The sequence below is a fragment of the Synchiropus splendidus genome, chromosome 6 (assembly GCF_027744825.2).
Source record: "Synchiropus splendidus isolate RoL2022-P1 chromosome 6, RoL_Sspl_1.0, whole genome shotgun sequence".
In the NCBI taxonomy this organism is placed as follows: domain Eukaryota; kingdom Metazoa; phylum Chordata; class Actinopteri; order Syngnathiformes; family Callionymidae; genus Synchiropus; species Synchiropus splendidus.
In genome coordinates, this window is record NC_071339.1 from 9,378,539 (window position 1) to 9,392,235 (window position 13,697).

At 40.6% G+C, this 13,697-nt stretch overlaps 1 protein-coding gene across 2 annotated transcripts; it reads left to right on the plus strand.

Annotated features, from left to right (window-relative positions):
- dennd6aa (DENN/MADD domain containing 6Aa) lies at nucleotides 1-13,377 on the plus strand. Of its 2 annotated transcripts, none has more exons than XM_053867087.1 (19): nucleotides 1-473; nucleotides 1,616-1,654; nucleotides 1,732-1,774; nucleotides 3,555-3,667; nucleotides 5,146-5,226; nucleotides 5,347-5,452; nucleotides 6,011-6,090; nucleotides 7,268-7,327; nucleotides 7,483-7,538; nucleotides 7,825-7,947; nucleotides 8,035-8,130; nucleotides 8,284-8,378; nucleotides 8,794-8,862; nucleotides 8,982-9,046; nucleotides 9,244-9,333; nucleotides 11,154-11,317; nucleotides 11,412-11,514; nucleotides 11,693-11,767; nucleotides 11,942-13,377. In XM_053867087.1, the coding sequence occupies exons 1-19, from the start codon at nucleotides 243-245 to the stop codon at nucleotides 12,071-12,073; spliced, it is 1,821 nt and encodes a 606-aa protein (XP_053723062.1). In that variant the 5' UTR covers nucleotides 1-242; the 3' UTR covers nucleotides 12,074-13,377. The 2 variants fall into 2 exon arrangements, with proteins under 2 accessions (XP_053723062.1, XP_053723063.1); XM_053867088.1 differs by having other exon boundaries at nucleotides 2-473; nucleotides 8,797-8,862.
- The last annotated feature ends 320 nt before the right edge of the window (nucleotides 13,378-13,697 follow it).

Here is a 13,697-nt window from a genome sequence, read left to right on the forward strand (position 1 = left end):
TATAATAGAATATACCGACAAACATCAACAGGTAGCGCTAGTGAAGCCCTTGCGTGATGACGCACCAGTTTACGTAACTTGACGTCGTGTACCTCGGTGCTAACAGATAGCTAAGTGGCTAGCCGCACCGTAACTTGGCTTCAGTAGCCGGGAACGAAGAGGACAACCGACTGGAAACAACGCATAACTCCGTAGAAATAAACTCTCCAGTTCAATTGGAGGGTCGCGGCCTGGTCACCAGCATGGCTCTGCAAGGCCCAGTGGAGCTGGAAGAGCAGGTTGAAGAGCCAGAAGACCTGGACGACCAGGACGCTAGTAGTATTTCCCCGGCCGAAGAGATGACTCTGCCAGTCGGACCTGGAGGCGGCGAGGAAGCGGAGGAGGCTCTGTTGTTGCCGTGGGACCGCTTCTCTTCCTGGCTGCACTGCATTTGCGTGGTGGGCTTCGACCTGGAGCTGGGACAGGCAGTAGAGGTAAGGAGAGCTCACCAGTTTTTGGATAACTAGAAAAAAACTCCTGACAATCTTAGCAGTTTAGTGGCCCAGCCAGCTTGTTCTGGGAGATGTGGGCTGACGGTGTTGTGATAGTGACCTCCGCGCGGAATAGAACACTACAGTTGGGGAATAAACTTTTTTTTTTTTTAAACATCTAATACATGTTTTTAACATCCGTACACGTTTAACATGTGTCCCACGATGCACTTTAAAAAATCCCATCCCTGAAACCTAACGTGTCTTTAGAGGAGGATGTTTGTTTTACACAAGTTAGCTTTCAAGTTTCCGTTGTTATCGCCAAGCTGCTTTATTGAATTGCCATACTACTTGTTGATTAAGAGTAACGATTTATCGAGGCCCTTCTTCCTCAGCCAACTATGTGCAATACAAAGATGTTCCAAGGCCAAAATGGATATACTGTATAAGGTCTCCACCTAAATCTGTGACTGCCAGACACAAAATTTAAGCATACTTTAAGTATTTTTTTTTTTATTTATAGCACCCTGCTGCCACAAATAATGTATAAACAGTGGGCTACAAAATAATCCAGCCCACCGTTAGTTGTTTGTCATCCAGTATAAGCATGTTATTTGGAATAAGTATTTGCATGAAAGCCACTTTTTAAATTAAACGATTATCAGTTGTTCTAAAATCTAAACCTGAAGGAACATTTAATTTCTCTTAAGGGCTCCTTGTCTCTCCCAAGCTGCCTCAAATAGCTTCTATATGAATTAGAATTGCCAGTGCAATGGCTGTTACTCTGTACAGTTTCTCTAGTTTATATCTGTTGCTGTGACTTGGTCAAGATCCAGAGTTCATGGTCATGAACCAAAACCAAAAGCATTAGAGTTAGATAATCATCAGACAACAACCTGCTCTTATGATTGTCTGAAGAAACATCTGTTGGATTTTAATGTGTAAAGGAATGAATGAATGAAGGCCTAGGTTTTTGGCAGATAAAATCCAGATTATCTGCTTTTCAGCCATTTTGATCTTACTTTGGCTCCCTGAATGTACAGTACAATCCAACTGTGAAGCTTTAAATATTTCTTGTTGTGTTTTCCTCATATACCATGCTACCACGGTCCTGCATATTAATATCTGAATGTCTTTTTCTCAAGGTTATTTATCCTCATCACTCCAAATTGTCTGAGAAAGAGGTAAGTTTGGATTTAAGACATCATCTATGTCTAAATGTCTGGATCAACCTAAAAGTTTTTTTCTCTGTGCTTTCCAGAAAACCAGCATATGCTATCTTTCCTTTCCAGACTCCAACTCAGGTGGGTTACTGTTGCAATTTGATGATTCGACTCATGGTTAGATAAATTGTGAACTCTGGTTAGACCGGAGTGGAGTTATTACATGGCAATAATTGATGTAATTATACTACCATGCTAGACTGACAAAATAAAAAGGTCAGGTGACAGTGACACACTCTGGAATTAACAACACAACGGTGATTCTTTCCCACTTCTGTAAATAAAAAGGTCTGTAATTGAGATTAATAAAATTGTGTTATTCTACTTTGCTGCTATGTTTTTAAAAAAAAAGACAAAAACGCAGATGACACAGAACGCGATACTAGACTTTTGTCCAAAACCCCCCCCAAAAAATAAGTTTAAAAATAAGAAAAATATTCTTCATTACCCCAAAAATTAAAAGTAGACAATTATCAACAGAACTGCCATGTTAGAGGAAATGTGGGGCTGTCAATTCAAACCATGTTCACATATTTTGGTAACATTGGCAGGATGTATATTTAACAATGGCAAAGTTCTTTGGGTATGACATTCCACACTCAAGCAGTGCGTTGTATCTGGGCAGAAATTTAAACATTGTTCAAAAGGAAGACAAATGTTTATTTTAAATATTTTTGGCAGCATCTAAAACAAAATGTGGTCCAACTGCTAAAGAGTGGAACTGCAATGTATGTGAAGTATTTGAAATTGAACTGCTGACGTATAAAATAAAGACTCAAGCAGAAAAATGCCTGTATGAGCGACCTGTTTGAGAATGTTGGTTTTGGCGTCTTTGTGTGTATTATATACTGTAAAAGAAGTGCACACAGCATACAAACTGTCTCCACCTCTTTTTTTTTTATCTTCTTTTTTGTCCTCATATTCTTTGTAGTCTTATATTCTTGTTGTCATCTTCTGTTGGCTGTTTATCTATTATTATGTACATGCAAAAACTCATTAAAAATGGGTTTTCAGTTTTCAGATGGCACAAGTTCTCTACACTAATTGTGCTGAACTCATTTTATAGAATGAGTGAGTAACTCTTTCGATTGTGTCATTTTCTTCCTGGACATCAATCTGAGAAAGGTCTTTTTGCCACAAATGCCTCACATCCTGTGTGCTTTTGTTTTGTTTACAAGTTGAGCTTCACAGCAATTGACGGCATAGTTTATCGCAGAGAGACGGCTGTGTTACTGGTTCTGCCAAAGTCTTTACCTCTACTCTCTTGGTTGGTCCTAAGGCCAAGGACATTGAACATGACTTTGAGGTAGTGGGTCTAGTTTTGTTAATGACCAAGTTGTTTTTATCATAAAATTGCAATTTCAATGTTCAAAGAAATGAGCCAAGTGGGGATGGTCAAGCTTTGAGATGGAAGAGTGACAGGTCAGCTGACCGGATTCATGGATGATGACATGAGTTTGTGGCTGAGGAATTTGTGTATGAATGTGTTTGTGTGTGGAGGGAAGGTGATTATTTCCTCTCAAGTCTCCTCCAGTGTAAGTGCTAAAGAACCGAGTTTACATAGAGGTCACATATGTTAATGGCAATCTCATGGAGTTTATCCAGAAGTTTTCCGGAAATTAGGGAAGATAATCTGGTGTTTTACCGGAGCAATAAAGTGAACGGCTTAGTTTAAATGTTTGTTCATTTATTTGACAGAAAAAGAAAAAGGTACGTAAATTAGTGCAGCTTCACTCCTTCTGTTTTAGTGTTGAATTTCATATTTTGCTGACTTGCTAATATATTAAGTTCTGCTGAAACACAGTTTTGTGAAACATTCTATTTATGTCTCCATGGCAACTTTTTATTTGTTCCTTTTAAGGTTGTCTCGGAGATACACAGTTCTGCTTCCGCTTTCGTCAGGGTTCAAACAGGAAGTCGTCAATCAGCTGCTTCCTGGAATCAACAGACTGGGATGCACCACCATGTCTCAAGGTCTCACACACGATGTGCTACAAATTATATGCTTGGTTGTGTCACACGGACAAGACAAACTTTTTTCAACACACAGACACCTGAATTATACTGACATCTACACCATATTACCAAAAGTATTTGCTCAGCCATGTGATCCAAATGATCAGAATCAGGTGTCCCTGTCACTTGGCCTGGCCACAGGTGTATAAAATCAAGCACCGAGCCATGCAAACTGTGTTGACAATCATTTGTGCGAGAATGGGCTGATATCAGGAGCTCAGTGAATTCCAGCGTGGAACTGTCATATTGTTATCAATATTAAAATGATCCGCAAAAAGCATTTCATGCTTCAGACAATAAAGATACCACACAGGACTTAATATTTTGTCAGGAAACAAGTGGAACTACGGCATCATACATGCCACCTGTGCACCAATCCAGCTGTGAAATTTCCTTGTTCCTAAATATTCCACAGTCAACTGTCAGCTTTATTATCAGAAAATGGAAGAGTTTGCGAACAACAGCAACTCAGCCACTAAGTGGTCGGCCATGTAAACTGACAAAGAGGGGTCAGCGGATGTTGAGGCACGTGGTGCAAAGAGGTTGCTGACTTTCTGCACAGTCAATTGTAAAGGGCTCCAAACTTCATGTGGCCTTCAGATGAGCCCAAGTACAGTAAGCAGAGAGCTTCATGGAATGGGTTTGCATGCATCCAAGCAATACATCACCAAGTGCAATGTGCTATAACTGGACTATAGGGCAGTGCACATGCGATCTCTGGAGTAATGAATCATGCTTTTCCATCTGATGGACCAATCTGGGTTTGGAGGTTGACACGGTACATTTCGGACTGCATTGTGCCAACCAAGTGTGAAATTTGGTGGAGGAGGAATTATGGTGTAGGATTGTTTTTCAGGAGTTGGGCTTGGCCCCTTAGTTCAATTGAAAGAAACTTTGAATGCTTCAGGATACCAAAACATTTTGGATAATTTCATGCTCCCAACCTTGTGGGAACAGTCTGGAGCAGACCCCTTCCTCTTCCAACATGACTGTGCACAAAGCAATTTCCACGAAGACATGGATGACAGAGTCTGATGTGGATGAACTTGACTGACTGAAGCGGATAGAAAACCTTGGGATGAATTAGAGCGATGAGTGTGTGATCTCACCAATGTGCTTATGTAAAAATGGTCAGAAATTCCTATGAACACACTCCTCAATCTTGTGGACAGCCTTCCCAGAGGAGTTGGCACTATAATAGCTGATAAAGGTGGTCTGACATCATATTGAACCCTATGGGTTAGGAATAGGAGGCACTTAAGTTCGTATGAGAGTCACGGCAGGTGAGTAAGTACTTTTGGTAATGTAGTGTACCTCATACTATGCTGCAAACACCCACATGCACACATCTCCGAGTCACACATACACAAATTTTATCACTCCAGTAAGCCATCATGATGATTTTCTGCCCCCGTTGTTTTGTGTTTGTGCTGCAGCGGGAGCAGGTCCATTACTATGGTTGCGTGTATTTCCGTCAGGTGCGCGACAAGTCTCTAAAGAGAGGATACTTCCAGAAGGTGTGTGTGATGATTGAATCATAAAAATATGTGTGGTTCACCTTTTCACTGATCATACCAGCACGTTTCTTTTCATGTTTGCCCTGTCAACACTATGTATCATCTTCTCTCGCCTTGCAGTCTTTGGTCTTGATCAGTAAACTGCCCTATGTGACTTTCTTCCACTCCGTGCTGAAAATCATGGCTCCAGAATATTTTGAGAAACAGGAGCCATGCCTGGAAGCAGGTGAGTTTCTTTGGAGTTACTTTGGAAATGGCGTGTTGGATAAGCAAATTATCTGTATTTTATTTATGTTTATCTTGCTGGCTGTGCTGCATGAAAAGTAGGCACTGATCCCTCATCAGATTTCTACAGACACTACTCTATGGCTGATGAGTAAATGACAGAGTGAAAGCAAAGAGGAATAGAACCAAAAGTCCTTGAGGGACAGAAACTCGAAATACTGCTTGCTTGGCCTTTGTTTTACGATAACAAAAAAGGATTAGAAACAATACATCAAGTTATTAGTTAATAGTTTGTTTTATAAGTTAAATGTGTGATCACATTTATCGCAAATGACTATTTAGTGCTTTATTTATTATTATTCATTTATTTATGTGAAAATCTTGTTTGTTTTTCATTTGACTCAGTATTTTCCATTGTTAGCCAAGTATTTAGTTATTCATCAATCCTGTAAGATTCTGTCTGATCTTATCGATGACTCACCTGCTCTGGCTTCATGTGAGCGTTCTGTGAAAGTGGACTCACTGTTTATGTAAATTTCACTGCTTGTTTAACACCAAGCATGCAACGACATTGACCGCTGGCCAACGCCTCGTCCTGGTAGGATCCTCACCCTTCCAATCATGGGCGTCGTCATCAAGGTACTAACACACTGGAAGACTTTTTTTGAAATAAGGCATGCAATAAGTAACTCAGATTTATGCCAGATTAAAGGGACATTGCAGGTGGAAGGTTCAGGAGGAAACTTTGAGATGGAGAAGACTTGCAGGTGTGTGGAGAAGAGGAATGTGTCAGGAAAAGCTGAGGAGAAAGAAAGAAGGGTTAAAGAAGCTGAGAACAGGACGAGATGTTTGAGCAGCTTTGACGCCCCCTGCAGGCTGACGAGCAATTACACTGAAGCATAGGTAAAAGCACATTACCACATGCTTGGTAGTCTGTTATAAGGGAATTTATCAATGAATTCAACTGCAAAGCTGCTGCTGCAGCACGCTGACTGAAAAAGGCCAGTTTCACTTACGTTAGCCGAGGAAATAAACTTTGTTGGAGAAGCAAAGTGTAGGAGGAAGATGAGAAATTTTGTTGATGACAGAAGGAAGTGAGAAAGTGCTGTAAATGTAGTGTAAAATGGAGAAGTCAGTTAGCCCTGCTGTTTGGCTTTTACAGGATTAAAAACTATCCGTTACAAAACTGTGAACTACACTAAAATGGCACTTTCCAAAGTGGCTAATACAAGCACAGCATTACTATTTGATTTATTCACTCCACAATCTGGTTAATAGCATTGTGTCAGACCGTCGCATAATGTTCAAATAGCATTGTAAATGGTAGTAATTTCCCAAGTCTAAATCAGTCTCCTTAGAGAGTCTTGCTGTTCTCTAATTTACTGAGCGAAAGAAGCCAGAGTGAATGTGATTACCGTAGTTCCACCTGCTTTTTGTGGATCATTTTAATATTAATAACAAATAACAATATGGCAGCCTCAGTGAACATTATCACACTTGGAATGTTGATGTAAATGTGAACAAAAAGATCAATTTTTTATAGTCCTTCATTTGTATTTATAAACACACATATTCTTAGCAAACAGCTGTGTTCTGCCTCAACAAGAACTACACCTGGGTCTGGAGTCATCTTTACCTAGTTTACATGGTTGTCTAGCGATCACCTCAGACTTTGGTGTCTTCTTCGATTAAAGCAGTTGATAGGAGTTCAGCTAAAACTGATTTGTTGTTTTGCTCGAGAAAGCAGCTTCTCTCCACTTTTTCATGGGTGAATCACGTCTTTTCTTGGGCCTAACTTTTCTCTGTCCTGGTGCAGGTCAGAATCCCAACCTGCTATGACAAACCAGGAACATCCCAGCTCGTCCAGTCAGCCCAGGTGATGTGTCACATTTGTCTGTTACTTGTGACTTCACTCAGACCAATGTTAAGATGCTAAGGTATTTTTTAAGTTCAAAGGCAAGGTAGTGAATTGTGTTTAGTCCAACCATCGCCTTCTCCATACTGTCCTGACAAGTGTTTTTCTTCTTCCAGAATGACAGCCTAGTCTCCATCGTCCTCCCAACCATTCATGAAGTGGATCTCTTCAGGTTAGAGATACTAAACTGTGGGCCGGAAGTTTGAAATCTCTCCTACAGTACTGTCTCAACTAGAAGTGTTATTTTGGAAACACTGTAGACAGGAAAAATGGATGTCGAATCTGTGACCATGATGACTGGATGAATCAAATACTTCTATCACTGTCTCCTAAAAGACATAATAATAACAAACATAAAAACATAAATATCAAACGGTCATCTTCTTAATAGTTGAGATTGGACTAAATTGGAGTTCCTGTTAAATTGATTTATTTTGTTTTCACTGCTTCCTCTCCAGATGTTTCTATCCAGTTTTCTTCCACATCCAGATGCTTTGGGAGTTGGTTCTGCTGGGAGAGGCACTGGTCGTCATGGCCCCCTCACCAGCAGAGTCGTCAGAAACCGTGTTGGCTCTCGTCAGGTAAGCCGGACTGGAACATAGTCAATGTTCTGTTCATAATAATCGTTCACATCTGTGTGAGTTTAAATGTCAGCAATACCTCCACAGCTGCATTGCTCCTCAGCGTTACTATAGTGACTTCCGGCCTTACTTCACCATCCACGACAGTGAGTTCAAGGAGTACACCACCAGGACACAGGCCCCGTGAGTACACTAGTCCGGTCTTCATTGGTGTGTGTCGGGACTCCTTGAGCGTTCCAGTCTGAAGTTGTCCTTTAGGAACTCTTGCATTTGTTTTTTTTGAGTGCTTTCTTTTAGAAATAACATGATTAATAATCAACACCTCTGGGTCTTCAGGCCGTCAGTTATACTGGGAGTGACAAACCCATTCTTCGCTAAAACGCTGCAGCACTGGCCACACATTATCCGCATTGGTGACATGAAGCAAGCAGGTGGGTCACACTTATTTTATCCTCATCTGCTTTTGGTCATGTGATATTTTCCATAATTTCTGAAAACATAGTGATGAGACATGAAAATACACAGGCAAGAGATGTCCTGTCTCATATTGTTGACACAATTTTGATCATTTGAATTTTGCACAGTGGCATATGTGCTATGGCGCAGACACGTGGTCAGGTATAAATTCTTGTAACTAGAAATATAATAGTCCTATCAGCTTTTTACTGCTCCAATAACAGCGTTTAATGATTAATATCTGTGAATTCAAATTTTTGTTTGTCAACAATGTTGTCTTTTCTTTAACTTATTTTATTTGGTGTTTGGTTATTTAGGGAAAGATTATCAAGTTCTGCGTGATTGATGTTTATCAATTCTGTTTGTAATAGTGACTCTCTTCTCACCAAGTAGGAGAAATGGCCAAACAGATGAAAATCAAGAAGCTTAAAAACTTGAAAACACTGGACTCCAAACCAGGTAACGTGTTTGTCCTCCCTCCATGGTACGTGAATGCAAAACTTTAGTTCTTTCTGTTTCTCTCTTGTTTGCTCCAGCTTCTCACTACGAATGTCCTGAATGAAAATGTTGTGTTGCAGGCGTCTACACGTCTTACAAGCCATATCTTAACAAAGACGAGGAAATAATCAAACAGCTGCAGAAGGTGAGATGCTACGGATGCTAGAATTTATTTACACGGTAGATTTAAAATATTTGGTTTTGTTCGCAACTAATTAAATGTAGTCGACCTGTCCTTTAGAGTAACATGCCGAAAACGAAATAATCAAGATCGTCTCCCGTCAAAGTTGAAATCACAGACAAAATTAAGCTTTGTAAAAAAACTTTGATTTTTATATTCAGGGCATCCAGCAGAAGAGACCTCCAGCTGCCCAGAATGCCATCCTTCGTCGGTACTTCCTAGAACTGACACAGAGCTTCATCATTCCACTGGTAACCTGTTTTTTGTCTTCAGTTCAGTTTTTGTTTACCAGCGTAGTAATGTCTGACTGCAAAAAGGGGTTTCAGGACTTTTTTTTTAAGTAAAAAACTGTTCTATATTGTGTTTTAAATTGATGTCTACATATACAGTAGAACAACTTCAGATCTGGGGTTCCTACAGCAAGTGAGCCTTATTTTCCTCCCTAGTTATTTGTCTTCCTTGTCTATCTTATTTCTCTATCATCCTCACATTCAGTACTCTCCTCGCATCCAAACTATCTGGCCTCTCTTCCTTTATCATCAAACTTATCCTCAAAATCTATCCCTGTGTTGTACACATGCTGACCTTGTCCTTTTCAGTCAGTCCCATTGACATCCTCCTCATGGCATACCTGGAAGTTGATTCTTTATTTATCATTCAATTCTCTTTTTTTTATCAAAATGTTTTTATTGGTTTTCTAATACAAACCAATATCGAGTGTGCATTACAATTTGAGGTAATTGAGGAAAAAAAAACTACAAAAAAACAATACAATACCCCCAAAAAATAAATAAACAAACCAACCCCTTCCCAGTCAGCCACCTAAAAACTATGCATGATCACCACAGTATGGAGCTCTTGTAGATGTTATCAAGTCAAGGTGGAGCACAGGCTTTGTCATAGAAATATTGTGTAGAAATATGTGGTCCCCTACATCTGTTACATTGAGGACTTAAATCTAGGTAGATGCATGACAGTCTGGACATGTGGACTCTGTGCACCACCTTAAACTGAAGGAGACAGTGGCGAGCACAAAAGGAAGTCTTATGTACAAGAGCTCAAATTGATTCCTGCTTGTCTTCAGCTGCTGTGAGGTTAAGGTCCTGTTCCCAGGCCTCTTTGATCTTTTCAGGTGGAGTGTGTCTGGTATTAAGCAGTTTGTTATAGATCACTGAAATAAGACTAGTAAGAATAGTTTGGCAGATGTGTCTTATTTGCAGATATCTGTAGAAGTGTGATTTGGGTAGATGATATTTATTAGAGAGCTGTTCAAAACTGCTAAAAGAGTTATTCATGAAAAGATCCTTGAACTTGTGTAGTCCTTTTCTATGCCATTCGAGAACGGTCCCATCTGAGACCGAGGGTTTAAAGTTATAATTAGTAAAAATCCTATTCAATTCATTTTTCAAATGTATGTCTTATTTCCAGCATGCTGTTGGGAGCTGCTGGCCAGAGCCTACAGTGAAGCAGCAAGTCCACCAAAGGGCTGATAGTTGATCAAGTAGACCTAAAACTGGGTCTTTCATTTTGAGCGTTTACTCTGCATTCTTAAGTGCTGACAATGATACTGAATCTGAGACCTTTCATGCCGGCACCTTTTGGTTCCCGAATGAAGTTTCAACCCACAACCATGTTCTGATGTGGGCAAAAAAGTGGTTTGGAACCTGAAAACTTGCTTCACAGCTGGTTCAAGCCTGTGAACTGTGACATCATCAGTGGATGTGTCTATTTTCTGCTCACAAACTGAGAAGTAGACAGCGTCATGAACTCATGTCATAAAGCACAAAAATATTGTACACAACACACCTGACAGTTCACTCATTACCGTAGCACTCCCCAATGTTTAAGCTTGTGTGTACAGATTTAAACTTGATCATTCTGCTTTGTAACAATAATAACTAATTACCACCATTTCTGGACTGCAAGATGCAAGACTTTTTCAGGCGGTCTGATCCCTGTGGCTTATCTATGGATTTTTACACTCTAAAAGCTGGTCTCCTGGAGGACCAGAGACAAAAAGCAGCAGCTGAGACCCTCCTCTAACATAAATGCTCATATAACCGTGTTCCAGGAGCGCTATGTCGCCAGTTTGATGCCCCTGCAGAAGTCCATCAGCCCCTGGAAGAGTCCACCTCAGCTGAGACCCTTCATCCAGCAGGACTTCATGAAAACTCTGGAGAAGGCCGGACCTCAGCTCACGTCGAGGCTGAAGGGAGACTGGATCGGTCTCTACAGGTATGGAAAAATCCCCGGTCTGTGATGTGGTTGTTCCAGTGCATCATGGAAGCTCATCAGTTACTGACACGAGCTGTTTGTTCTGCCTCCACAGACATTTCCTCAAGTCTCCAAACTTTGACGGCTGGTTCCGCAGCAGGAGGAAGGAAATGACCCAGAAACTGGAGGCACTACACTTGGAGGCGCTATGTGAAGAGGTGGGCGAGTCATCCTTCATCTCACGGGGTTTGCTGTCATTGCTGTGATAGCAAGAGTCTTGCAGTTGGAGGACGGTCCTGGAAGATTGTTGACAGTATTTGGCTGCACAGATGTTGACTTGATCAGATAGCATCTTGAGCAGCAATTACAAAGGAGGTCTGACGTGTCTGTCTCTAGGATCTGCAGATGAGAATCCAGAAGCACACTGAGGTGGAGACTGTCGATCTGGTCCTGAAGCTTAAAGACAAACTGGTCAGTCAATCTTCATCGTCCGTGAGGAGCAATTCCTATCATGTAGTGTGTATCACAACACATTTTTGAGTGAGACTTGTGATGCATTGTCCACTGCATGAGCAACTAGACAGGAGCCCAGTGACTGGCTAGAATGAAGATAGAATAAGTAAGAGCTGATGTTTGGTTCTGCAGAACCAGGCGGAGAAAGAGAAGCTGCCCATACGTCCTGGAACTCTGTCCAAACTGAGGGACCACATTGAGGCTGTAATCCTGACTCTTCCAGAGGACCTCCAGGGCATCCTTCACAAGCCGTGCATGCCCTGACACTCAATCCTGACTTAACCCTGCAACCGTGGCTCCAGCAGAACTTGTTTTAGAGTTTATGGGGTTCTCATTTGTTGCCCCCAACCCAGTGAGAGGACGAAAAGGTTCTGAACTGATGGAGGTGACAAGACATCTTAGAGGGTGTATTCCGCGGAGTCCAGACAGAAAGACGCTCGGACAGATCCATCAGAACGCCCCCTCTTGGCTTATTAATGATGGGATCTGTTGAGAGAGTCACTGGATCTTACATGACCTTTGACCCTGACTGAGTTGTACTCTGCGACATTTTAGTTTTTTTTTTGTTTTTTTTTGTTTTTTTTAACTCGACATCAAACTGCAAGTGAAAGTGACCCCTGAGGTTCTCATCCAGTTTTGGAATCTTCCGGTAGAAGTGCACTTCATCTCCAAGGGAAACATGGTCTTCCCTGGATACAGCAGCAAACAACACTCAGACCAACAGATAGAAAAGAGACGCACAACTGAAGCACCAGCAACCCTGCAATAATCTTTCAATACCAGTTTCAGCCAGTCAGGCTTCTTGAATCACGTGACCCGCAGTCGTAAATACTCCTGGATCTAACTTTTTTTTTTTTTTTAGTGCTATTTTTAAGACTGAATCCGAAGCTCGATTGCCAGCCATCAACTTTATTTTACCTGATCATGAGGCTGTTTTTCCACGCAATCGATGAATTTAATGTCGCTTCACTGATCTCCTGTAGGTGTCGCCAAATATTCTTGTAGTGAAGTTAGATGAGTTGCAGGCGAACATGGCTTATGTTTTTCAACTCTACTTTTTAATGCAGACTGATCATAAGATATGAGAATATTAAAAAATATTTATAATATCTGCTAAAATTGGACTAACACCCTTTAAATGTTAAACAAAGGCAGCCACACCGAAACATTTAGACAGCGTTTCATGTCTGGCCATGCTGTTAACAGATGTTCCAGTCAAGTCAAAGGTGTTGGTCTGAGCAATAATAGTTCAAATGACCCGTCGTTCCACTTCTGTTGATATGACAATTCTTATCAAGCAGTTCTTTTTTTTGTTTTTATGAGTGTGTGGAAGACACTATTTCATTGTTTGTGATTTTAACAACCTTGGATGTTTTTTTTAACCTGAGAATGTGTGTACAGACTGTTGTACAGTTATTTTGCTATGACACCAGATGTGTTGAATACAGTGATGTCATCACCACGTCTGCTTGCTAGTCTTCATTGCAACTGTGTTGAATTAGTGCAAACATCATACCTTCCGGGAACGGCTTTTTCTGTGATAGCTCTCATTTGAACTCGCAGTACTACACTTGAACTCTTCAACCCATTTTCTAACTGTTTAATTATTTAAATATTCTGTTCAAAAGTGATCAACTTTGAACTGAAAATTTCATTGGGAATAACAGAATAACACATTTCAATATGGAAATGACTTATTCAGTTATTCTCTATGAAAATTTCACTTGGATTCAAACTTATTCACCTTTTAACTTGTACTGTAGCGCCTCACTTTTTTCTAACGTGAGAGTTCTTCGTCTTTCACTCCAAATTTCTCTCTTAAACTAAACTCAACTCTCCAATTTTTAAACTGTCAAAACAGATTCGGAATTCTATCTTTGAGTTTTTT

Excerpts from the sequence above, each read along its gene's own strand:
- dennd6aa (XM_053867087.1), top strand. The coding sequence starts at position 243 with ATGGCTCTGCAAGGCCCAGTGGAGCTGGAAGAGCAGGTTGAAGAGCCA. Across the intron at positions 1,775-3,554 it reads CTTTCCAGACTCCAACTCAG|GTTGTCTCGGAGATACACAG; the intron begins GTGGGTTACTGT and ends GTTCCTTTTAAG. Across the intron at positions 8,379-8,793 it reads TGGTGACATGAAGCAAGCAG|TAGGAGAAATGGCCAAACAG; the intron begins GTGGGTCACACT and ends CTTCTCACCAAG.